Genomic DNA, 25,398 nt, shown 5'->3' with positions numbered 1-25,398 from the left:
CTGCTGCCTGCCTGCAGCACCTCCTGCCCTCCTGCTGCACTCACCTGGGGGCTGCAGGGCTGGTGCTCACTCCTCTCTCTCCCAGCTGCTGTTGTGCAGCAGTTCTTCCCTTTCTTATATCTGCCCTCACAGCAGCCCAACGAGCATCGCTCCCTGGCTCAGCTCTGGTTTGTGGCAGGTCCCTTTCGGAGCTGGCTGGAGCTGGCTCTGATCTGACATGGGCCATGCTCACAGAGGCCACTCCTGCAGCCCCCTGCTACCAAACCCTTGTCATGTAAATCCAATACATAAAGTTAGATATAAGGTTGCTCAGTATTGTTCAATATTTTGAAATAAATCTTCCTGTTTCCTCCATGGCACACCTGAAGTTGTCCCATCCTCCCTGTGGGTGTCTTGAGATAAGTCCTTGATGTTTATGCTATTAACAGTGACACCTTGAATAGCAGTTGTTAAGTACATGGAAATGAAAAATAATCTTTCTAGTCTGATCTATTTAAAAAGACAGAAAAGGAGAGCGTCTTCTGACTGTATAGCTTATGTTCTTCATTGGCCATCAGGTGATATTTTACACTTGAGAAGACAAGCATGGGCACCTGCTCATTTAAAGATCAGCTAATGATGAAAACTTCATTTCTAACCACCTCTGCCTTTTAAAAATTAGGAATAAACATCTATCTACTAAGACAGAAACTTCCCTCTTTATGCTGTAAGTTTCCCTTAGTCTAAAATATAGCAGTTTATGATTAAGGTGTTAATGTCTTCCACAGGACAAAAAGTGCGCAGAGAACATACCAAGGATGAATCATCTGTTTTTATTATCAGTCATTCAGGCAATGTGGTGATGGATGGATGAATAGAGAGAGGCCAGATCTGTGAGCCAGCTCGGCATCTGGCAGGTAAGTTCCTGGAAGCTCACCAAAATGTGTTCTCAAGAATCACATCTCTATTTTATATGTTATATTTTGCCAAATAATATCCTAGAATACAAATCATCTTCAGACAATAAGATCATACTTGAGCATACATAATTCCATAATTTTAGTGGAACTTAAGCACGTGCATACTTGTACAAGTGTTCAAGAATCTGAAGAAGGATGCTTTCCTGGATGGGGAGATAGAGAAACAGCTCTTACAAGACTTAAAAAGAGTGAAGCTGAATGGAAAATTAATGGCATGCAGGTGATGTAAAAACAGAACAGTAATATTGGGTGTTGATGGATCCTAAAAAATTCTCAGATGAATTAAGTTTCTAGTAAATCTTATGTCATCTGTCTGTTAAGAAGATATGAATCTGTCTTATGTGACTGCTTTGCCTGTCTCTGTCACCTGACAGGCAAGTTAAAGCATTTTATAATCCTGGAATGGAGAAAAATTGAGTGTAGTGCTACTTCCCTGTCCTTCCCTTGGTGTAACTCCCAAGACAACTTGTCCCATAGTGGTATGCTGTGCTTATGGACTTAGCAACATTTGCATTATAATGATTATTTTTATGAATTTGTTGTAATGTGGCCAACACAACTGAATCATGCTGAAGTGTGTTTGTTAGGGACTGAGGATAATTTTCAATGTTTTTATCTGTATAAATATAATGCTTCAGTAATGCATCTTGATATAGTCTTATTAAAATACAAGTTCTCATTGATTTTGGGTCAGGGAGGAGGGAAGCATGTCACCATAATGAAAGAGAAAGAAGAAAGTAAGTAAAAAAGTAAGTAGAAAATAAGTAGAAAGAAACTTCTTGGGGTTATTCTTTTTCATGCAGTTTTCTTATTCAGATGTGGCTAGGAATAAGTTAAACAGCCTTCTGAATTCATTCCATTAAAATCAAGTCTTCTGCTTATTTTTCTGTATCAGTGAAGGAAAAATATTCGATAAAAAAGGTTTGTCAGTAGTACAGGTCTTGTAATTTGTTTTTCAGTATAAATAACATTAATATCATTATGCTTGACTAGCTGTTTGTCTTGTGTGTGTGTATATCTGAAGTTCTGTAGGTCTCTTGAGAGGGCGAGGTAGGTATTTTGCAGTTATAGTTCACACAGACACATGCACATACAAATTTATATATGCAAATTTATATATGCATACAAATTTATATATGCTACCCTCTCAAGAGAGCCATTGTATTTGCACAATTTAAAATACTTGTGCGTGTGCGCACATTTATATTTGCCAGATAGGCAAAGGGTGTCGATTGACATCACAGATACACTCGTTGCTCAAGGCAGAGAAACAGTTTCACACAATGTGACCAGTACTGAGCCTCTTTGGACATAATTCTATGTAGATGTCCAAAAGACAGTGTCTACCCACTGACCTTGAAGTAGTAATAACTTGTAACAAGCAATAATCCAATCCTGCTGCATATTTGCTGCCTCCTCCTTCACTGCTTCACTCTGCATATCTTTCAATGGCAGTTTTGTGTCTTTAAACTTAATTTTGTCACAACTCTTTTCATTTGTGGTCTGTGTGAGTGCAGGAAAGCCAACCTCACGAGAAAACAGATTTTTTTTTTTTTTTTTTTGAAAGGATTTTCAAAATCCTTTATTTTAATCCTGTTATTTTAAATATTGTATTTTGCTGCTCACATAGTAGCAGTGTAAAGTGAAACACTCTTAGATCACAAAAAGAAACATAATATAATGCTATGACAAATAGTAACTCCCAAGACAGAAAGAAAATATACAATGGTCAGTGTCTGTATTGAGAAGTAAGGTCAACATCGCACCATTACTTCTGACCCAGAGCTCTTTTGATTGCATTTGAACATTTATATTTGTATTGGGAAGTTCGGAGAATTGGGGTGAGAGAGAGCTTCAATGAACCCTTGCCTTGATGTTTGTATATGCATAAAATTAAAACTTCATGTGTGTGTTTATAGCCCTTGCTATACAGAATTTAGGGTCTAAACAGGCAGAAGTACAGCAGGTAGGATATGTCAGAAAGTTGCAAAGAATATAAATGATACTTGGCATCACTTTTTAGTTGAAATTGATTGGAATGGTATTCTCTTTTTTGTGCATTTTGTTCTTGTTTTTGTGTTTTTGTTTTTTTTTCTATGTAGGAAAAATGGAAGAAATGGGTCTATGGGGGAAAAATACGACTGATGTGTGGATGAGAATGAATTTCTATTCTGGCAGTTTGCCTGTTAAAATGTCTAACTTTGGACAACCAGTACACACTGCAATGATTATAACAAATTTTATAGAGAATACATTGAAGGAGTGTGGAGCTCTCAGATAATAGACAAAGCCTGAAAGACTTGTTGAAAAATTCAAAGTGAATCCATAGATTGCAAGATCATATTGTTCTGAGGGGAGAAACACGTCTTAGGAAGGCAATTTCATCAGCATTCATAGCACTAAGCAGTGGCACAGTTCCGCAAAGCCTGCTCCAGGAATGGCGTCATTTGTCCACGCAAGGCCACTCGGACTGGCGTGCAAATACTGAGCAGCTGCCCCGCGCAAACCCAGCGGCCTATCCAGCAAAAGAAGGGTTCCAGTCAGACATGTGAATGGGTATTCAACACTCTGCAAAAGAAATTCAGCATGCCAGGCAGCAGACAGCCAGCAGCGTGCCTTCAGCAATGGGCAAAGCTCTAACAGGCGAGCCACAGGGAATTGTCATGGTAGGAAATGGGCCTGAGGCCTGTTCGGCCAGCCCTGTGGTTCCCACAAGGACACTGACAGAGCTCCCTGCCTGCCTGCAGCTCCAGATGTCCACAAAGCTGTCCGTTTTTGTCCAGTTTCTCTTTCACAGTAGCAAAGAAGGGCAGTTCCACTGTCATGCTGGAGATGGTCTGTGGAGAGCCGGAGGCCTGGAGCTGGGAGCTGCAGTAGCATAGCACTGCTCTGCAGCACCGCGTGCCCTGGGAAGACTGGGGTTGAAAGCTGTGGCCATTGCTGCTCCAGCAGCTGGTGTATAGGCTCTGGGGTATGTTAGGCAGATATACACACTGATTGAACCACTTTTAGATTTTCTCTTAGTTACCTTTTGAGCCTATAAGGGCAGTCGTTAAGGAAGAGAGGAGCAGAGAGGCATCTTTGATCTCCCCCACCTAGATTGAGTGAATTAGCTAAATGGTGATTATCTTGCATTGTGCAATCATTATTGTTCATCACTCTGGCAGGCCGGAAAGAGCAATCATCATAGTTAACACAAGGCATTGTGATAACAGCATTGCATCCCAGCTTTAAACTGTTTACACTGAGCTTCTCTGTTACTTAAGTAACTCCCTGATAATTCTGTTAAATCTTTATTTTCTTCAGTCTTGAATCAGCATTTAAATAGAGACATCCTGTGTTCTCTGGCTTGGGTTTGGGTAGGGGATAGGTTTCTGTATTTGTGTGCTGTCTCCCTCAATATCCCTTCAGAGTACTGATTGTAGTACACAACTGTGACCAAATACTTTTCATTAAATGTCAGATACAATAACATTTAGCTAGAGGATTTCATATGCTACTTGCAAATGAAAACATTATCAAGGTAACATTTAAAGAAATATATCGAGTTACTTTGGCATTTTCAGAAATGCTGTGTTTTATGCAAGTTGATCAGCAGGCATTAGCAACAGTATTCTACCTGGTGTGATTTCTTTTATGAGGAGATGGTAGTGCTCATTTTCAATGAGAAAATAACAATCTCAGTTTTTATCCTGGAGTATTGTATATCTCTGTTTTCCCCAGTATACAGTAAGGTATTCAGAAACATGGAAGTGTAGAGTGTGGGAGGCAAAATGTTTCCTCCTCTGTAAATGCCTTGTATGTTAGATCTGCTTTTGAAAATCAGAATCATTAAAGAAGTCCTATATTAGAAAAAAAATATCTGAAAATGTGAGCATTCGTGTAAAATATGCATGCACGTACACACACACTTTATTTGATAGTGCAGTTCATGCACAATGGGTCAGTCTTGTTTGTGTGCATCTTTTAATGTTCTTTCACAGTACCATGAATGTGTGATGAATAAAGGCCCATGGATGAAGACAGGCATACAAAAACTCTACCTTTGCTAAAGCTGAGGGCACTCCCTGAATGGCCAGCCTCATCTTAGAGGTAGAAAAGAGATGGATAACTTGGAGTCTAATCATCCCTGAGTGTGGCAGTGACCCAGCTGGCAATTCCATATAGTTAAGGGGTAAAACGTTATCTGCCAGATGGACTTGGGGTGTATTTAATAAATCTAGGAGCAGTAGCAGACACTTCCAAGCTGGTGTGCTCTTAATTAGGAATTATTGAGGATGAATTAAGATAGCTTTGTTTCTCCAGAGCAGCACAAAGTGGTTTGTACTGGCCACAGGAGGCAGATGTCAGTACCTCTCAAACTTCTCATATACTTTATTCAACTTCCTGCTGTCTTACAGCCTTGTGTGGCTTTTAAGACCTTCCTCATCATCTTGTTTCCTTTGTGTGAGGGGTAGCTGTGTGGGTATGACAGTTGCCTTTTATCTGCCCCCAGAATCAGTGAAAGAGCCAGCGGGGATATGAGCAGGTTCTTTTCAGTGAGTCAGGCTTTGGAATGTGTGCCTAGCGGGGGTTGTGGATAGGATTGTGGACCTTATCACCGGAGACATTCAAAACTGAAATGGATAAGACCCTGAGCAATACACCTTGAGAACTGTCTCTACTTCCGTAGAGAATTGCAATGGGAACCTTGATTGGTATGAATAGGGTGTGGAAGCACCAGGAGGAACAGCAGGAGTTGTAAGGATAGCTGGTGATGGCACCCAGATTAGCAGATCATCAAGACCACAGCACACATCTGCATAGGTGCAATTTTTTCCAGACATCAATATCAGGGGATAAAAGTCAGTGAGTAAATGCTGATGACTCACAGAGGTGGGACCCCACAAAGAGGCTGCTCTCTGTTGGTGCCTAAAGACAACAAAAGGTGCGTCCAAAGCAGCACATGGTTGCCCATCGAAAAGAAATGGGGAGATAGGATGAAGACTGGATAGCCAGCATACCTCATCCACCATGTCATTGCAAGGAATGCATCTTCACCCTGAATGCTGGGCAGACTACCTAGTTACATACATCTTGGTGCAACTGTTACACAGCATTGCAATGTTTTCTAGACTTTTCAGGAAGAGAGGTTTGGACCAGGTATCCTCCTGAGGTTCCTTTCCAATACAAACTGTTCTGTCATTTTGTGATTTAACTGCAGGAATTAGTGGAGTATGTTCCACAGACTCCACAGCACAGGAGGTAAGGTCAGTATAGCTTTATGGTCCTTTCTTAAATCTCACGTTTGGGATTTTGCTTTTGTTCCAAATACTTATGTCCTCACTGGAAACACTTAAAGCTTTTGGTTTTCTTTTTTGTAGAAATAGTTTTGAGTCACCCAGGTATAAGAAAAATCCTGAAGCATCTTCAGAGCATGAAAGCTACAGTTTCATTTCCCCAAAAGAGATTGTGTTAACCGTCTGTTAAATAATCTCAAGACTTGAAAAAATTCCATTCAGTGGGTCTTTTTGGTCAGAAAGCTGTAAATCTCTGAAGTTCAGGGAGCTGGGACTGAAATGTCATCTCAGTCATTGCCTGGGATGGGATCAGTCATAAACAATGAGGATTATGTAGCCTCTTTAAATATAATATATATATATATATATATAATGCCCAGACTGAACTCCTCACTTTGCAGGCTTCATCTCATCTTGTTTTTCATTGTGCTGACTCTGAGGCTGGAGCCACAAATTATCCCTACTGTTGGTCTCTGCTGTAATGCTGTAATAGACCCATGTTATTTGGAATCATGCATGTCTGTCAGCTCCACTGCAGCCCAGGTGTTGTGCTTGTTAGTTTGGATGTTTGAGTAAATACTGATTCTTTACAAGCACTAAAAGACTTGCTGTGAATCCCATCATCCACTCCTTGCCCACTCTTCACCCTTAATAGAATTTCCTGTTAAGAGAACCAAGCCATTTGTCATGTTGGTCTGACAACTCAGGGAGTAAGTGCTGTGAATGTGTCTCTTCCCTGCATCACTCCCCTTCCACTCCCAGTCTCTCCTGTTTGTTTTTTTTTTGTTTGTTTGGTTTCGTTTGGTTTGGTTTTTATACCTACTATTTTGCATCACTGAGCTTGGTTTGGTAGTGAGGGAATTTGCTTATACAACAAAATCTAAACAGCTTTATCCTACATTTTACTTTGGCTACTTTTCTAGCATTTCACTTTTTTTTTTTTTTTTTAATCTGGTATTTCCGGTATCAAAATGAGTTCTAGGTTTTGTTCCTATGTCCCCTCCTGCTTTATCATGTTGGTATTTATCATGTTCATTCTCATCAGCATGGTAGGCAACAGAAGCCATATGATTTCTCCATTTATTTTTACATTGTTCAATACCATGTTATCCTGTTACTGATTTTTGTATAACACAGAAAATTTTCCTCATCTCCTACCTCTGCCTACGGCTTAATATTGAGGGGTCTGGAGAACAAGTTTTACGAGGAGCAGCTGAGGGAGCTGGGCTTGTTCAGCCTGGAGAAGAGGAGGCTCAGGGATGACCTTATCGCACTCTCTAGGTACCTGTACAGGAGGCTGTAGCAAGGTGGGGGTTGGTCTATTCTCCCATGTGCCTGGTGACAGGACGAGGGGGAACAGGCTGAAGATGCGCCAGGGGAGGTTTAGGTTAGATACTAGGAAAAACTTCTTTACCAAAAGGGTTGTTAGACATTGGAATGGGCTGCCCAGGGAAGTGGTGGAGTCACCATCCCTGGAGGTCTTCAAAAGACATTTAGATGTAGAGCTTAGTGACATGGTTTAGTGGAGGACTTGTTAGTGTTAGTTCAGAGGTTAGACTTGGTGATCTTGGAGGTCTCTTCCAATCTAGATGATTCTGTGATACTTTGGTTCCTGTAACTTGTAGCGCAGAACCTGTAACCTACTCTTTACCAGCTGGCTTGACACTTTTATTGCTTCCCTTCCACATACCTAAGCCCCTTCTATCTTGTCTGGCCGTCTTCCTAAACCATGTCATTCTGAATCTTTAAAACTCCCCATAAATTCACCTTGTGTATCAACTCAAACTTGCTTTTATTACATTCGAACCTTCTTTCACTCTGTGGGCTTCTGCTCCATAGTATGCTGATTTAGAAATTTATTTCTGTAGATTTTCTTTACTTGCACTTACCTCCCTCTGTCCACTCGATACATAAAACTCTTTCAGATTTATCATACCACTGCTGTCTGTTTTCTCTTGATTCAAGACTCCCTTCTGTAAGGATCCCAGGAATCTGAGATAGCAATCTTGCAAATTGTATTTTTTGTGTTGCACACACGCAGCATCATTGACTCAATAGAAATGAGTTCCATGGCTTTGCACAGGTATAAGCAAGGGTAAGAATTACTGCAGAGTGCTTAGAAAAAATAGTGGGCATTTACTTTGAAGGGCCCTTTTTGTTCCATTTAAATTCAGTGCTTAATGACATTCTTATTAAGGTGTCATTGCAAGATGTCATCCAATCTTTAAAGCCAATTGTAAAGCATAATACTTAGTTTCCTTTTTTAAAGTGAGTCAAAAGCTTACCAGGTGAAATGGTTATGGATTGCTACTGTTGGTGAGTAGGATCTTTCAAAAGCCAATGGTCTAGTGCTACAGTGGTTCCACCTGCTATTTTCACAGAATATGAGACAAATGAGACCAGTGTTTCATTTGGACATGATACCAGTTCTGTGTGAGTGCATCAAATACTGATCGAACATTATGTGAATGAAGTAAGTCCTTCAGACTCGATATCCTGCCAGTGAGGCCGCCACAATTTGTGTATTCATAAACACCATCAGTGAGATCTTGTCTGTTCCTTTCTGCACGTCCCAGTGTATTAAAACAGGTTTATCATTTTGGGTAGGGAACAGTTTCCCCCAGTTTTTATGAATTACTAAATGACATCACATTTCTTTACTGAGGATGTCTCCTGTCTGGATTTAGATACAATAAAGCACAGATGTTTGCAAGACTTCATAATATGCATATATAAAAAAATATAATTGCATGCAGATAACTCGAATATCAGAATACATGCACTGTATTTAGAACAAGAAAGCAGCTTTCTCCTCAGAAGTCAATCTTAGATGTGTATGTATAACTTTTTGTTGTTTAAACACGTAACTTAGCATTTTCAACTAATCTGGAAACTGGATAAGTTGTTTAGAGAGAACCTCGTCAAAGAAAAGTTACTCCTGTAAAGTCATAACTACAACAGATCAGTTTGGTTATTTGTCCTGATCCGGCATATAAAGCTGTGGTCATTGCTGTGCGACATGTGGTTGTCTTTTTGCAGCAATCATTTGGTCTGGTGAATCCACCTAACTTAACGTTCCCTCTCTGAGTAGCTGCTTCTCCCTCAATCCACCTTTTGTCTTCTGATCCATCCACATAGCAGTGTTCTGTAACGGCCTGCAGAAATCGCATCTTGTCTGGGAAAAATCACAGCAGCTATAGTTTCTTAAACCTACCGCAAGCCTTGTTTCGTCAAATATGCAAGACGTTAATTAGCGTAACAGAACTTAGAAGTCTGGCATCTGAATGGAGGAACACCACCAGGCATGATATGAATAGAAATGTTAGTATAAAGTTTTGAGTAAGTGCAGATGAAAGTCTCCACATCAATCACTTACCAAGGATCTGTTGTGGCAAGGGATCTCATATGAGTAAGGGATCTCTGCAGTAGACATGACCTTGAGAGGGATCCCTGCTCAAGGGGAGATCCTGTTGTGCAGCCAGCCGCCATGCCAAAGAGCTCAAAAAGCTCTGATAAAATCATACATGTACCCGCTGTTGCAAAATATGCCCACCACAATTAATGGGAAATGTCCTTTAGGGTGTGCTTTCTGAGGGTGCCCTCCAGAAGCAGAGGACAGATACGAGCTCAGAAGCAGAGGACAAATATAAGCTCAGATGTCCTCAGGGAATAATTATTTGACTCTGAAGAAGACAGTAGAACTGGATCTCACTCAATTTCACTGAGCTCCTTCTGTCAAGAAGCCAAGCCCAAGGATAAAGGTACTCGAACTTGCTATAAATTGTGGTCCATGTTTGCAGAGATGTGAGAAAGTCACAGGGTCACAGTGGATGCTACGCTGCCTCTTGAACTGATTATTAGTGCAATACTCATAACCTTAACAGCCATGGTCTAGTAGGCTATCAAACAGCAATATGCTATATTGGTGCTTCAAATATGGAGCTTTCCCTGGAAAAGTAATAGCGTAAATGAAAGCCAATGCTTCTCACCTGTTAAATAGATACAGTATAGATACAGCTTCAGTATTCTTTTTTTTCTAAATCATCACTTTCTTGCAAATTATATGAATTCAGTACACTGGAAATGAAGGCATATTGAAATATGTGTTATCCTGTAATGTCTAGTAAATAAGGTCACGTACTAACTCATCTTTCTAGTATCCCTTCTTGGAAAAGAGACTTATGTAGTAAACAGGAGTCTCTTGAATGGTCCAGTTGCTTGTGTAAAAGGAGAGCAGAAGAGCTTCATTATTACAATTATTTTAACAAAAGGTTGTCATTTAAAGCAATTGGTATTTTAAAATGTTCTTGGTAATGTTTCTGTTCTATAAAAATATCTTTTCTTAGTTAGTAGAAGGCAAGAAATGTTTTTAATTTTCTGCTTTATTCCATAAGCCTCAGCCAAGCTGCTCTACAGCACTAGTACTGTTGCGCTACAGTACTAGAAAAACTGATAACCTTGGGAATACTGACTAAAAAGCTGCTTTGTTGCTGGGGTTTTCATTATGTTCAAGGAAATCCAGAATTTGTGGTCTATTTTCTAGTTTGAACTTGCACTAAAATTCCCATTCATCATGTCCAGTTAAGAAAATACCAAGGTCTGGCCTCAGTCATTAATTTACACTAAACCAGGTTAATAGCTGAGTGTAGTAAATCTCAATGGACATTTTATTTTTGTTTTTTAAAACCTTTAGAATTCCCTTTTATTATTTATGTCCTTTCTAATTATTTTAATAGACAAGCCATGTTTCTGAGTATGACTTGATTACTTCCTTAATTCCTGAAGCAATGTTTGCCATTTCTGTATTTTGTGCTTTAAATGTACTCAGTGAGTACCATTCAAACATTTTGATTTAGTTCAACATTTCAACTGTTATTATATAGTTACAAATAAGATCAAAATGCCATGTGCTCTGCTCAAAGCAACGACAATTTCATACCTTCCACAATTTTCCAATGAAAATTGACCAGTCTAATTCTTTTGGATGATGGAAAATTAGGAAAGCCTCGGTTGTCTTTGTCCTACAATAGAATTAGGCAACTCTTGCTGAAACACTTTTTCCAACTGCTTTGCAGATTCAAATTGATCAGATTTAGATTTGATTGGATTAGCTGCCTTTGTGGCAGTATATTCCTATCAGAAACATGTGAGAGGGATGCACAGTCTAAGCTGCTGTTGGTTGTTTAAGAAGATTCCTGTATTCCTCAGTGGCATAAAATAACAGCTGTGCCTATCATTTGATACAAATCAATTCAACTCTTTCATCTGTGTTTTTCAAATATGTTGGTTCTTTATTTTTTCATGTACCAGCGTCTAGAATTACAGGTGTGCATGCAGTAACGTTTCTGAGTATTTTTCTGGTTTCTTTACATGCAGTAACCATGCAACTGTGAATCACTGCTAGGCAGAAGTGGAGTTTCTGTAATACTTCTTCATTTTCAGCTGAAGCACTCAGATTAAAAAAAAAAAAAAAAAAAAAAAGGAAAAAAGGAAAATGATAAAAAGATCATTTTCTTATGACCATACGGGTCATAGATTGTAATTTGCTTACTGTTAGTATAAAAATATAACAAGAAATTTTTCTTTTTTATTGTTTCAGGGAACTTTCATTACCAAAGAAAAATGCTTTTTAAAATTAGCTGAAAATAAGGCTGGTTGGTTAAGGGTAATAATATCAAGTGCTTGGAAAAAATAGGCAGTTAAAAGGAGTTTAGCACGTTTGTAATATCGTTTTCCTTGTACATAAATCAGGCCAAATGGCCCTTTTACTGCAGATATTCAGTAAGAGGGATACACGTTATAGTCAAAGCTAATGTTCCCAATTGATACTTGTGTGTTGTGATCATTCAATTTCCATGAACACAGATGAAGACATAGAATTTAGCTTGTTGACAAGTGGTAAAGCTCTACTAATACTGTATTTTTTCATGTCTGGATTTTTGTGTGTTCGCTCTTTTAAAAAATATAAAAGATTCTTAAACATTTTTTCTTAGTTATATCATTGCAATTCTAATCTTGCATAATGCTGTTGAGTGAAAATGGAATTTATGCTATTGTTTGACATGCCAACTATTGCTACATTGCCAGAATAATTTTCATCCCAGCCATAACTATTTTTAGATAGGTAAGTGAATTAAATTAAATACTAAAATCACAATTCACTATATCCAGGTTGAATTACTGTTTCCTGAGACCCATCCCTTTTCTTTTCAACCTATTGGAATAATCTGCAATGCAGATTAACTAGGCCCAGAATAGTTGTTTATAGGTGTAAATCTCTGTTGAATACAGATTATTTTCACCTATGTTTTTCAAACTAATTGAAGTAACTAATTGAAGCAGGAAACCTTGTTACCAATTATATGTAACTGACGCGTAACCTTTGGTGTCAGTACTGTCCTGTATAATTCCCCCACCATTTTTATTTTCTGTTTGTAATAACATAGAATAATAAAATCTTTTATATAATCATATCCTCAAAAATGTCTGAAACAGAATGAACCAACTTAAACATCCTTAAGTGTTGGGCAGATTGCTCTTAATGGCAACAGAAGAAGAAAAAAGTACAGATTTGTTCTATTCTGGGATTATTTTTAGTTCCATTAGGACAAAGCTAATATAACATTTCCTATTTAAATCTTATTTTGAAGGTTAATTGGAACTTAATATAATGCATTAAAATGGTTCCCCTGTGTGAAGAGGAATTTCTCATGGAATGATGTAATCAAGATTAATTTTCCGTGATTTTGTCTCACCTGGTTGCTTCCAAATTATGTAACAGAAAATATGCCCAAAGAGAAGAAAACCAGTTCAGTCATGTTTGGGGGATCTTTCATGTTTTTGTGTGTCACTCAACATCTTCTAGTGCAATGGTAATTTTATTTTTTTTTTAAGTTATTTGTTTGTACTTCTGGACTTCTTTCAATTGCTTACATTCAAACATAAAATAGCATGCAAAACAAGGAGGTAAACTTCCAGATATTCCAAAATCTAATATAAAATCGCAATGTCTTTTAATAACATGTAATTCAAAGATAAGTGATAGATATATGTGTCATGTATTTAAATATGCCTATAATAAGAAATCTGGGCCAGCTTTTTACTTCTTTATCATTTTGTGTCTTTTCAAGTCATATTCTACAATCAGTGTCCTACAGTCTCTTGAATTCTCAAAAGAGCTTTTAAAGGACACAAAAACTGAAGCAAAATAAATGGAACTACATCTTATTTGAGAAAACTGCCCCAAAACACCCCTGCTATCAAAGAAGAGAATGTCTAACCTTTCTCTAAATTAATGGTTTTAAGGTAATGAGTTGTGACATGAAATATTTTCTTATTGGAACAAATTACTTCTTGGTTTCAGAGTCATAAAGGAAAAGCCACTGGCAGTGAGAAAAAAGTACAAGAGAAAATGCCAGACCAGCCCAAGTAAGCAGGTTGTGAATCAATTAAGACATGTTATAAAAAGTAATTTTGTTCAACAGGCATATTTCTAGAATTAAACTTGTTACAATTTTAGACACAAATTTCAAGCCTTTTCTTTCTACTTATTCATTTAGTATAATTAACAGTCTGTTTAAATGGACAGCTATTAAAAGAACAGATCCTTTGTCCTTTAGTGGTTTTATTCTTAAAGAGGCCACAAAGCAACCCACAGCCGTATGTCACATTAAGTAGTCATTCAGTGTATTGCTATATAAATTGCTCATGAATTATATATGAGAAAAAAAAAATCCCAAGAATTATTGGAAGAGGTTTTGCTTGTGTCTACAAGCCTAACTAATAAAGCATTTCTTTTCTACATCATAGTCAATTTTAAGATTCATATCAGTACTGTAGTAGCCTCCAACTAGAATGAAAGTCATTCAGGAATAGTGTGGTTTCAATAAGGCGTTCACTGTTTATTCATACCATTTTCCACTACTACCTGACACATAATGCAAGTTATTGGAATAACAAAAAAGTATTGCAAATGATATTGCTGAGAGGAAATGGAATCTGGTGATATTGAATGCGTACATGCAAAGGCTGTAGAAGGTACTCTAAGGGCCAGTATCATAATATAGAACAGAGTGAACCCTGTGTCAGCTGAAAATATCTCTCTGCTTACTTTCCAGATTGGTGGGGGTGCAGGAAGAAAAAACTCAAACACATTAACTGTTTTTTTTTATTATTACTATTTTAGATGATGCACTTATGTTCCGTGACTTCTTATGCTAACTGATCAGAGCCCCATTAACTCTGCTTTGAACGTGAAAAGCTCTGATCTCCCAGATTTGGTATTTTTTTTTCATATTATACTATGGTAGAGGATTAAGAGAGATCAGGCAAAGACTCCAAATGTTTTAACAAAAACTTCTAATAAAAATAATTGTATTTGATATTAGTTACTTGTGAAGCAGTCAATAATATAGAAATATTTGTTGCGTGTATAGCAGAATCTCTCTTCTGTGTATTTTGGGGGTTTCTCGGAGAAATTACTTCATTTCCTATCCCATTAAAAACTGCTTTCATGAAAAGGCATTTTTCATAGCAGTTTATACAGCTGACCATAAACTAAATGTGGCTCAGTATGCCACATTCTGTAGCTTTTGTGCAAAGTCACACATTGATGAGCGCTGACAAGGAAATGCCCATTGTTAAAACCCATCCAATGTTAGTAGAAATGTGGCATGAAGCAGGTTGGACATGCAATAGCTGCTGGCACTTTTAATATCCTCTATTCAAGTGTGAGATTAGTAAAGCAGTTTGGGTTTTTTGTTTTGGTTTGTTTGGGATTTTTTTGCATTGTGCTTAGCACAAGCTGGAAGAATCTATGCAATGGTCATTTCCTGCTGAGTCAGAATGCTGCAAAGCTGTTTGAATGTGAATGCAGTGGTCCACTGGAGATGGTTGTTTCCTGGTCTGTGCTGGAGAAGAGGTTGCAGTTTGTTTGGGGAAACCAGAAGTGACCAAAGAGCTTCTTTGAGTTTTCTGAAGGAAAGTATTTTGATATGTTTCTGAAATGCTTCTTTCAAAACACAGTTTCTCTCTTTAGCTGCTTGTTTTTTTTTTTTTTTTTTTTCCGAGTGAATTTCTAACATTTGTGAATATGTGGTTGCTGGAAGAGATAGCACTTCAGAGTGTTTAGCAGATAATATTGAAAGAGGCTAGAAAATAACAGATCTGTAAAGATAACTCTGGATTACTTAACAGAAGTAATTTTAGTAAATGGGATTTACCCAATATATTTGTCTAAACATAAATCTTAGCATATGGGTATTTCCATCCAAACCAGAGAAGTTGGACTACTTCCTCTCTTTCACCAGAATCAGACTGAAAGATCTCCCAGCTGTATTCCTGCTTTACTACTAATTTTGTTGCCCTCCCTTCCACCAGTTTTTCCCCGTGTGGAGGAGAATTTTCCTTGCAAATGAACCTTTGCAAGAACTTCTTTTTCTTGGAAAGTAAGTCTCTACGTATTTATTTCTCCTTCTGTACTTTTTTCATTCTCCTGTTCCCTAAATAGAAATAGCTCGCATATAGAAGAAACACTTTGAAAACCTTTCAGAATATCACTTTGGGTAGCTCTATGGATGATGATATCATATGCAATTTAATTATTGACCTCGTGTTAATTTGGCAATATTTCACATATAACCTATGGTTACATTAACAGAAATGAAGTGTTAGAGATAAAGGATAAAAGGTTGGCTTGATAAACTGGGCAAGGATGATCTTTCATTAGAGAAGGGAAGCACAAATTTCCCATTTTCTTTGCCAGGCCAGCATGACTGAGCTCTGAGATTGAGAGTTTCATCTACAACTAATTGTTTCTGGCCCCTCATCAGCACATTTTGCCTACAGAATGTTTGACAGGCAAGTGCAAAGAGCAGCCGTAACACACTGAACAGCCCATTCACCTCACTCCACACCTGGAATGAAAGCCTGCAGCCTGCTTCCAAGCCATGATTAGTAGCAATCTGATGGATGGACAACAGCTCGTTCAGGCTGGTGTAGTCCATCACGCTCTGTCTGGCCATGTCTGGGGTGGCACACAAGAACATGCTGTTTTTATTCAGTCTGGTTCTGTGGATGGCCTTCCCTTGCTCTCAGGGGGTGATACTCCCCCTGCTTCTGGGGCAGCCCTCCAGCAGTCTGCTGGATCTCTGCAGAGGCTGCTGTCATTCTGCCATCTGGTCAGGATGCCTCTCTGTCTTCAGCTTTTCTACCTTTTTAGTAAAAAGGTCAAGTAGATCAGACTTTAAGGTACAGGCCAGGTGGCATGGGGAAGAGAGGGAGTTGGAGTAGCACCAGGACTAAAGTGAACAGGAATGATGGATTCATTGCTGCAGTCCTTACCAAGACAGAACTCTTACAAAAGGCAAGTGCTTGTCACAGAATAATAGATCTGCTTGTTCTTGGGTAAAGTGCAATGGATGCTGTTATCATTGAACACATCTAGCTTTTTTATAGTTTGCTCTGAAAGCTGCTGTTCATAATAGCCACTGGAATGAAAAGTTCTGCAGTTGGACTGTGTTGATCCCATCAGAAATGTTCTGTGGAAGACAGAATAGCAAAAGGTATCTAAGCTTTCTTGTAGAAAGGAATTCATACGTAAAATAAAAAAGTGATCATCTACAAGACATGTTTAGCTACACAAGCAGCTGTTGGTCTGATACCGCAGTCAAAAAAAGGGCAAAGCTGCTCATACAGACCACATAAAGTGAATTAAGGATACCAGAACACTGAATCATGGAATAATCATAATATTAAAAAAGTGTCTTAACGAAGAGGAAGACAAAACACAAACACACTCCCTTTTTCTTCATACTACTGCAGCTTCTCTTGCTTTCAATACACACAGCAAGCAGATGTATGTGAATTGCTACCTTTTTGGTAGGGAACTGGAATTCAGAGGTGCACCAGTTGATCCGTTCCTTTTTTCCTTATTCTTATTTCCTTATTCCTTATTCTGCCAGTTTCTAGTAAATATTCACCTGGGATACGTCAAAAAGACAAGGCAGAAAATCTTAGACAATAAGTTGCTTGAAGGAGTAATAGTAGGCCATATTTCTCAAGAAATTTCTAATTTTCTCAAGAAATGGGGTCAATTTGATGTCAAATTTCATTAAAATTTTTCAGTTTTCTAATATTTTTCCATGTCTTTGGTTAGAGAGCTTTTTAGGGTACGTGGCATATTAAGCTCAAAAAGGTATCAGTCTTCAACATAGAAAAAATGAGTGGGAAAGTAGGTATTGAGGAAAAAAATAGAAAATTCCCTAAGAAATCAGGTAAGAGAATGAGATGGAAGCAGGACCTAAACACAACAGATCTGAGAAGGTAAAAATAAAAGAAGTCTGAATATTAATAGGAATCAGTGAATACATTTTTGTTTTCAAAGGAAAGGATGTATAAATGCAAAGTAGCAGTCAGTGCAAATCACGCTAGAACACATAAGGAAAAATGCAACATCTGAATCAAAGAAAATGGCAAACGATCACTGATGTTTTAATGTGTTAATATGTTCTGAAGAGGCTGTGAAGAGAGAAGTGTACTGAAAGTATCTCTATTGTACAGTACATACAGTAAAAAGTTTGAAAATAATTCATATAATAGCTTATGAATGAAACTACAATGGGAGAATCATTGTTGTCTGGAAATGAAGCAAATGATCCCAATTTACTATTTGGGACTTGGAACAGAGTCCTTACTCTTTCTATTAATGCTAAATTTGGCAACATGATGCCAGTCTACAGGGAGGTCAGGAAGGAGGATCCAGAGAATTACAGGCCTGTCAGCTTGACCTCAGTGGCAGGGAAGCTCATGGAGCAGATAATCCTGAGTGCCATCACAAGGCTATCACATACAGGACAACCAGGTTATCAGACGGCCAGTCAGCGTGGGTTTATGAAAGGCAGGTTCTGCTTGACTAGCCTGATTTCTTTCTGTGATAAGATAAGCCGCTTAGTGGACAAGAGAGAGGCTATGGATGTTGTTTACTTGGACTTGAGCAAAACATTTGATGCTGTTTCCCACGGCCGTCTCCTGGAGAAACGGGCTGCTTGTGGCTTGGACTGATGTGCTGTTTTTTGGGTGAAAACCAGGCTGGATAATGGGACCCAAAGGGTCACGGTGAGTGGAGTTGAATCCAGTAGGAGGCTGGTCACAGGTGGTGTCCCCCAGGGCTCAGTACTGGGGCCAGTTTTGTTTAACATTTTTATTAATAATCTTGGTGAAGGGATTGAAGGCACCCTCAGTAAGTCTGCAGAGGACAGCAAGTTGGGTAGGAAGACCCTGCAGAGGGATCTGGATAGGCTGGACTGATGGGCCACATCCAGTTGTGTGGCATTCAACAAGGCTCAATGCCAGGTTCTGCATTTGGGTCGTAACAACCCCATGTAGCAATATAGACATGAGGAAGAGTGGCTGAAAAGGTTACCTGGAAGAAAAGGATCAGGGGTTACTGGTTGACAGCCAGCTGATAGTGTGGCCATCAGGACTAGGGAAGAAATTGTCCCTCTGTGCTTGGCCGCACCTCAAATACTGTGTTTGGTTTTGGGCCTCTCACTGCTAGAAAGATACAGAGTTACTGGAATGTGTTCAGAAAGGAGCAAGAAGATGGTGAAGGGACTAGAAAGCAAAATATAGGAGGAGTGGCTGAGGGAACTGGGACAGTTTATTCTGGAGAAGAGGAGGCTGAGGGGAGACCGTATTGCTCTCTACAGCTGCCTGAAAGGAGGTTGCAGCAAGGAGAGTGTTGTTCTCTCTCCTCAGGTGCCAAGCAATAAGGGGCAAGGCAAGGGCCTCAAGTTGTGTCAGGTGAGGCTTACTTTGGATATAAGGAAGAATTTCTTCAATGAAAGGGTGTTTAGGCCCTGGAATAGGCTGTTCAGGGAGGTGGTGGAGTCGCCATCCCTGGAGGTATTTAAGAAATGTGTGAACATGGCATTTAGGGATATGGTGTATCAGTGGGACACAAGGGATCAGGTCGATGGTTGGACTCGATCTTAAGGGATTTGTCCAACCAAAATGATTCTGTGTTACTGATCTGAGTTCACCTCAGGCACAGAAAATTAATGATACTCACGATGTGAAAGTTCAAAACTATAACTTTGTTTGTTGGCTTTTTTCTTAACTTTTCAGCAGTACCTGCCTTCATGTGGGTTGGCATTTCACTTTCTTAGGTCTGTTGTGTGTTTTTTTTTCTTTTTTCTTTTTTCATCCTTTGGTATGTTAGTATCTGATGACATTTATATATGCCAAAAAGTTATCTAAAAGATGATATTTGGAATGAAATAAAAAGGGTAGTGGAATGAAGAAGGAATCCTGAAGTGTAACGAAGGATAAAGGATAGGTTATAAGAACAGTAGGAGACGTACTTTTTGTCTTGTGGAAAATATTTACACTCTGAAAGTTATGGATCAACCTTCTAGTGTTTGCATTGCCTAATTTGTGGAGCACACTCCAAATATAGTCACAGTATGAATAACAAAAACAGTGGTGAGGTAGAGATGGAAACTAAAAGCGCTAAAATAAGATGGAAGAGGCAGAAAAAAGAAATGAATGGGGTGGGGGCGATGTCTGTTATAAATTCTTACAGAAATATGTTTTTTCTTCACTGTGTTTTTTTGTTTTGTTTTGTTTTGTTTTGTTTTTTTCTCATTATTGCAATGTCTGTAGTGTTAACATCTTTGTTTTAAAATCCAGGAGGTGTGTTTTAAAAATTCAGTCACTAATAGACCTAATATTGTGCAGAGCATTAAGAGACAGAATGGCAAATACTCCAAGCACAGTAAAAGCAAAAAGCCCATGAAAGAAATTTTACTATACATTGTGATTGACAGGTAAAATGCATTGATGAAAGGAGCATACCTCTTGAAAGAGGGAACTTTTTGCCTTGTAGGAGTGAGTAAAAATTTACTAAGGAAGATATAAGTTATACTGAAAGGAACCAAATATTTACTAAAACCAAGAGTCAAGAAACGAGTTTATTGAAAGAGAGCCACTTCTTTCATATTGCATGTGCCTGCAGTTTACTGGTAATACAAGAGGCAGTTGGGCCCAAGTGCTGACCCATTGCCAGGGTAAGTTTCTTGCTACGAAGAGTAGCCTGGCAGTGAAGGAGAGAGCTTGAAAGCCTGCAAAATTGTAGTGCCACACCCATCTTTGTGAGGAAGCATCTGCTTGAATCTGGGAGAAGTTTATATCCTCTGGCAGATATCACCATTTTGTGACTGCTGGTAATTATAACTCCCCATAGCCCTGGCTAATGTTTTGTTTTTAATACACGGATTATTTCCTGAAGTCACAAAAATGTGTGGTTACATAATACAACAAAACATTTGTTACGGGAGGCTGATGTGTCTGGTGGCAAAAACACTGCACAGGACGGGAGTGCAGTGGAGCAAGCATGCCACAGGCCACTCCTTAGCGGAGGTGTGAAACAGCTGTCACAGCCATAAAACTCTTGGAAGCCAGTACATCTGGAAAATGCCCTTGAGAGACACGTTAGCCTTCACCCTAGCGTTTTCATGGTCTCTCATCAGCTCTGTGTTTAGCAGTTATGTGAATAGACAGAAAAAGGAGTTGTTCCTCAAGCAGCAAAATTAATAAAGCCTGATCATTTACAAATTTGACATACTTCCCCATATACTTCTTTAAAAATAGCTACAGTCCTTTTCTGTGTCCCCTTCTCCCCCTAAAACTCTTCATTGCTCCAGGGTATCACCAGTTTCCTCCTGTGTTGCACTCTCTGCTTGAACATCAGGCAGCACGTGGCCTGCTCAGAGCAGAAGCTGGCTGTGTGCTGACTGACCATTGCCCTCCGGGAAGAGTGATTGTTATAAACCTCTCCTCCCTCCTCTACACTACTGCTGGTGTTCACTACTTTTTTAGAAACTTAATTATCTTCACTACTGCTGCACCTCCGCCAATTTGTTTGAAATTGGACAGCAGGTTCAAAAGTTATCGAGAAAGACAAAAAGCACCAGAGGCTAGGTCTCATTTCCTTAGGAAACCAGGGTTTAAACAAGCAGTCACAAGTCTGTAATTAGATTGCATCTTCTGCTGAGAATTTCATGGGCTGAGGGAATCAAAGTTACTCACAGAGAAGTTTTATCAGCATGACTGCCACATAGGTCTCATATGCCATAGAAAAAAATATGCTGTGGAGCTATTTTTAGCAAAGGAAGCTAAGCTTGTAAAAAGTATAACTTCCTTGTTTCACCTGCTTTTTCTTTTTTTTATTCCCACAGAAATTCCATGTTGTCTTTTTCAGATGGATGCCTGGCTAAGAGAGGACACACAGTACAGAATCTCTAGCAGAAGCTGAAAATGGATGACTTCTACTGATGCTTTTTGATAGCTTCATCTCCTCTTTTCCTGTTTGAGATGGGTGATACGATCATCAGGAAAAGGTTCTAAGTGAAAGGTTCTGAGTGAAATCTTTTATCCCTTGACTCCTCTTTCCACAAATCTACAAATCACCAGAAGAAATGACCAGTCAACTACCAGAGGAGTCTGTGGAGACCCAGAGCTCAGATGAGCTTGAGTGCAAGATCTGCTACAACCGCTACAACCTGAGACAGAGAAAACCAAAAGTGCTGGAGTGTTGTCACAGAGTGTGTGCCAAATGCCTTTGCAAGATCATAGACTTTGGTGATTCTCCTCAAGGAGTCATAGTGTGCCCGTTTTGCAGGTTCGAAACGTGCCTGCCAGACGATGAGGTTAGTAGTCTTCCTGATGACAATAACATCCTTCTGAATTTAGCTTGTGGGGGAAAGGGAAAGAAGTGCCTACCAGACAACCCAACAGAACTGTTGCTGACTCCCAAAAGGTTGGCATCTCTGGTCAGCCCTTCTCACACTTCTTCTAATTGCCTGGTTATAACAATCATGGAAGTACAAAGAGAAAGTCCCCAGACTCTGAGCTCGACGCCCGTGGTGGAATTTTACAGGCCTACAAGTTTTGACTCTGTTGCAACCGTGTCCCACAACTGGACAGTGTGGAACTGCACATCTTTGCTCTTCCAGACCTCAATTCGGGTGCTAGTTTGGTTGCTAGGTTTGCTGTACTTTAGTTCCTTGCCTTTAGGGATTTACTTACTGGTATCTAAGAAAGTCACCCTTGGGGTTGTCTTTGTAAGCCTTGTTCCTTCGAGCCTTGTTATTCTCATGGTTTATGGATTTTGCCAGTGTGTTTGCCATGAATTTCTAGACTGCATGTCTTCTTGATAACACATACAGTGAAATAAGATGCATTGCCATGTGTAGCATAGTTGATTTAGCCTGTCTCTGTATTCTTATTTATTCTTATTGTTGTCCATACCACTAAATGGAAGCAGTGACCCATGTTACGCAGTTCTTTTTTATTTGATTATTTATTGGTTTTTGTTTTATGTTTTAGCTAAGTAATGGGCATAAAATTTACATGCTGATTTTAATGGGCTGGGTTGTAGAAAGACATAAAGGAAATTTGGTGCCTGCTCCTGCTGCCACTATTCAGATGAGTAACTCTTTGCTTTGTATTGGCTTGATCATGTAAGTTAAAGCTGCAGGATCTGCCATAGAAGAAATTAGTACAACAGGCACCTTCCAGTTCAGAGTACAGCATCTCTTAATGCAAAGCATCTCATGCTCTGGAATATCTGTCATTTCTGGTAGCAAATGAAATCACTTTGTTAGTTAACACTAGATGAAAAATAGCTTACCATTTCTTTTTCCAGTTCTTGTTACAGCAAAAATATTTGAGGGATGCCCAGTGGTCAAAGATTTTTTGTGTTCTGAGACATGAGGAACCTTTTTTTTTTTTTTTTCCCCATGCTAAAAATGTGTCTCCAAAACACTTTCCCCAAACAGAAGCCCACTTTACTTGTCCTGTAGTTGCAGCTTCATCTGAGAAGCTGCTGCTAATGAGTACTTTCAGGGACCCAGCCACACATTTGCTCTCTTTTAGGGGTGCTTTTTAAGTGTGCATATGCCTTAGTTTTTCTTTGAGGGTTCAGAGATATGCAGACTTCTCCATCTGTGTTCCATAATGATTACCCTCCCTCCCAGCATTTCCACCACCACATGACATTTCTGACCCTTTAGCCCTTGTAATAGGTTTTCTGACCAATTTCATGCGTAACTACTTTTGGGTAGTTAATATGGAAAGTTTCCCTTACATGACTTCAGCTGTCACAATAGATCTTTATTCCTGATCACTAGGAAATGAACCTGCAATGACTAATACACATTTCAGAAAAAAATCTGACATGGTTAATGTGGTGTTTTGTTTGTTTTTGTTGTTTTGTTTGCTTTCAGAGCTCACAGAATGGGCACTGTAAGGAGGTACTATGACTTCTGGGAGGATTCTGTTTAGTGCGTTGTCCTTCATAATGTTAAATACCCTGAACTCCCTCTGTCTCCCTTGTGAGCTGACAGCACCCTAGATATGGCAATTAGCCTGACTGGACTAGCTGAGTTCAGAAGAATTACTGATGATTTACCATTCCACAAATACAATGAGGCCCTGTGAGGTTTGCCTGTATGTTGCATGGTTTAGGCTACTTTTTCCAACTACTGGAAGGGCGTAAAAATAAGAAATGTTTAATTTTTGTGTGTGTAACTAGGTCTAGTCAACACCACAGCTGCAACCTCATTTTTCTGAGCACAGCAGGGTGAAAACTGAGAAGAAGCAGTTGATCAGTTCAAGCACAGCTTTTGGATCAGGCGCAAGATTTAATAATCTCAAGGCAGTGTAAGAGGGAGACGGGTTGGCTGCGTGAAGACTGTATGGCCTAACAATATATTCACAGAGCAAACTGACTTTGGTAAAAATGAGAAATGCCAACGGGAAAAGGAGATTATAAGTGGTTGTTGTGTCTATCAATGGGATTTGAAGTCAAGTTGGTCCAATTTTTGTAGATGGTACAGATGGTGTCTACGGTTTCATTCCTATTGAAATCATGGGGAAAATGTGGAAATGTGAAGGTCCTGCTTTTCTTGACACTCGAATTTATAATAGTGCATATATATGTGTGTGTATGTATATATAGACACATATGTAAGAAGAAAACATATAGCAAAATAATAGTTTTCAAGTGTGTGGAGTTACAGAGCTGTGTACTGAATGATGAAAGGAAATGTTTCAGACTTTTCTGTAATCGCTTGATAACAATTAGAACTAAAATACTTTCAGAATTCCTAGAAATGACTATTCCGAAGTAATTGTTTTTAATGTTTGTTGTAAAGCACATATGGTTAGAAGAGCTGTCATCTCCAATCCAGGTATACTGCAAGGTTTGACTCGTCTATGAACTCATAAATTTTAAATATCCAATAACAATCATGTCAAAAAAGCAAGAAAGAAATCTATGTGATTTAATAGTACTTCATAACTTTGGGAGAAGATGTATTTGTAGTGTTAGGGCTTTATGTATTTTAGGGTTTGTTCAATTTGTCTGAATATAATATCTCTAATAAAGGGCTGGCTAATACAGGAAGTAGGTTTTGCAAATGTGTGATGTATCTGTATTGCCTCTGTACAACGTGTCTGCAGTGCTACCTGTTGTCTTTTCCTTTTTTTTTTTTAATTCCATTTGATTATGATTATTTTAGCTCCATCATCAGATATTTTGTACTCTGTTTTAAAACAGAGCCTAATCTTGTCAGGATTGCAGTGGTTACATATCACAGCACAAATAAATACACTCATTATTATACTTCACTATTTTTAAGACTGCCACCCAGTTAAATTTATGCTGTTATTTTAGACCGTGCTGCAATACTAATCCACTCAAAAATGCGAGTGCAGGAAAACATACTGATTGTGTAGCTGTTCCATTGCTCAGCCAGAGCACATTATTAAAGCTTCAGTCTCATAAAATTCCTGTATGACTTATAATATGGCCATTGAGAATTGCCAGGAGGTCTAAATCTCAATTATTTGTAGAAAAGACGTGAAAAGATATTGCTGTGAGGCTGAGGCTAGAAGAACTTCAGCTATTACTATTTAACTGTTTGCATTCTCTGCCACCCTTAAGACTCAGAAGTGAAAACTCATGACCTGTGTCCTCTGTAGTGGAATAGTTCTGCTGAAGTCTGTATAACTGGGGCTCGAACTAAACCCTGCCCACCAGTGTTTCCCTCCCTTTCTGTGGCTTTTTGCTCTCCGTGGACAGTTATGTCTCCTGTGAT

General features: G+C 38.9%; 1 protein-coding gene across 2 annotated transcripts in view; it reads left to right on the top strand.

Annotated features, from left to right (window-relative positions):
- The window catches only part of RNF182 (ring finger protein 182), a 30,875-nt gene extending 6,171 nt beyond the window's left edge, over positions 1-24,704 (top strand). Inside the window, exons 2-3 of one of the 2 annotated variants that reach the window (XM_084509043.1) lie at positions 768-896; positions 21,498-24,704. In XM_084509043.1, the coding sequence (XP_084365169.1) occupies positions 21,715-22,452 (738 nt within the window). In that variant the 5' untranslated portion in view covers positions 768-896; positions 21,498-21,714 and the 3' untranslated portion in view covers positions 22,453-24,704. Of the gene's footprint in view, positions 1-767; positions 897-21,474 lie in introns of both variants that reach the window. The other variant, XM_084509042.1, reaches the window with a different exon arrangement.
- The last annotated feature ends 694 nt before the right edge of the window (positions 24,705-25,398 follow it).

The sequence above is a fragment of the Aythya ferina genome (assembly GCF_964211825.1).
Source record: "Aythya ferina genome assembly, chromosome: 2".
In the NCBI taxonomy this organism is placed as follows: domain Eukaryota; kingdom Metazoa; phylum Chordata; class Aves; order Anseriformes; family Anatidae; genus Aythya; species Aythya ferina.
This window is presented reverse-complemented; position numbering and strand designations above follow the sequence as displayed.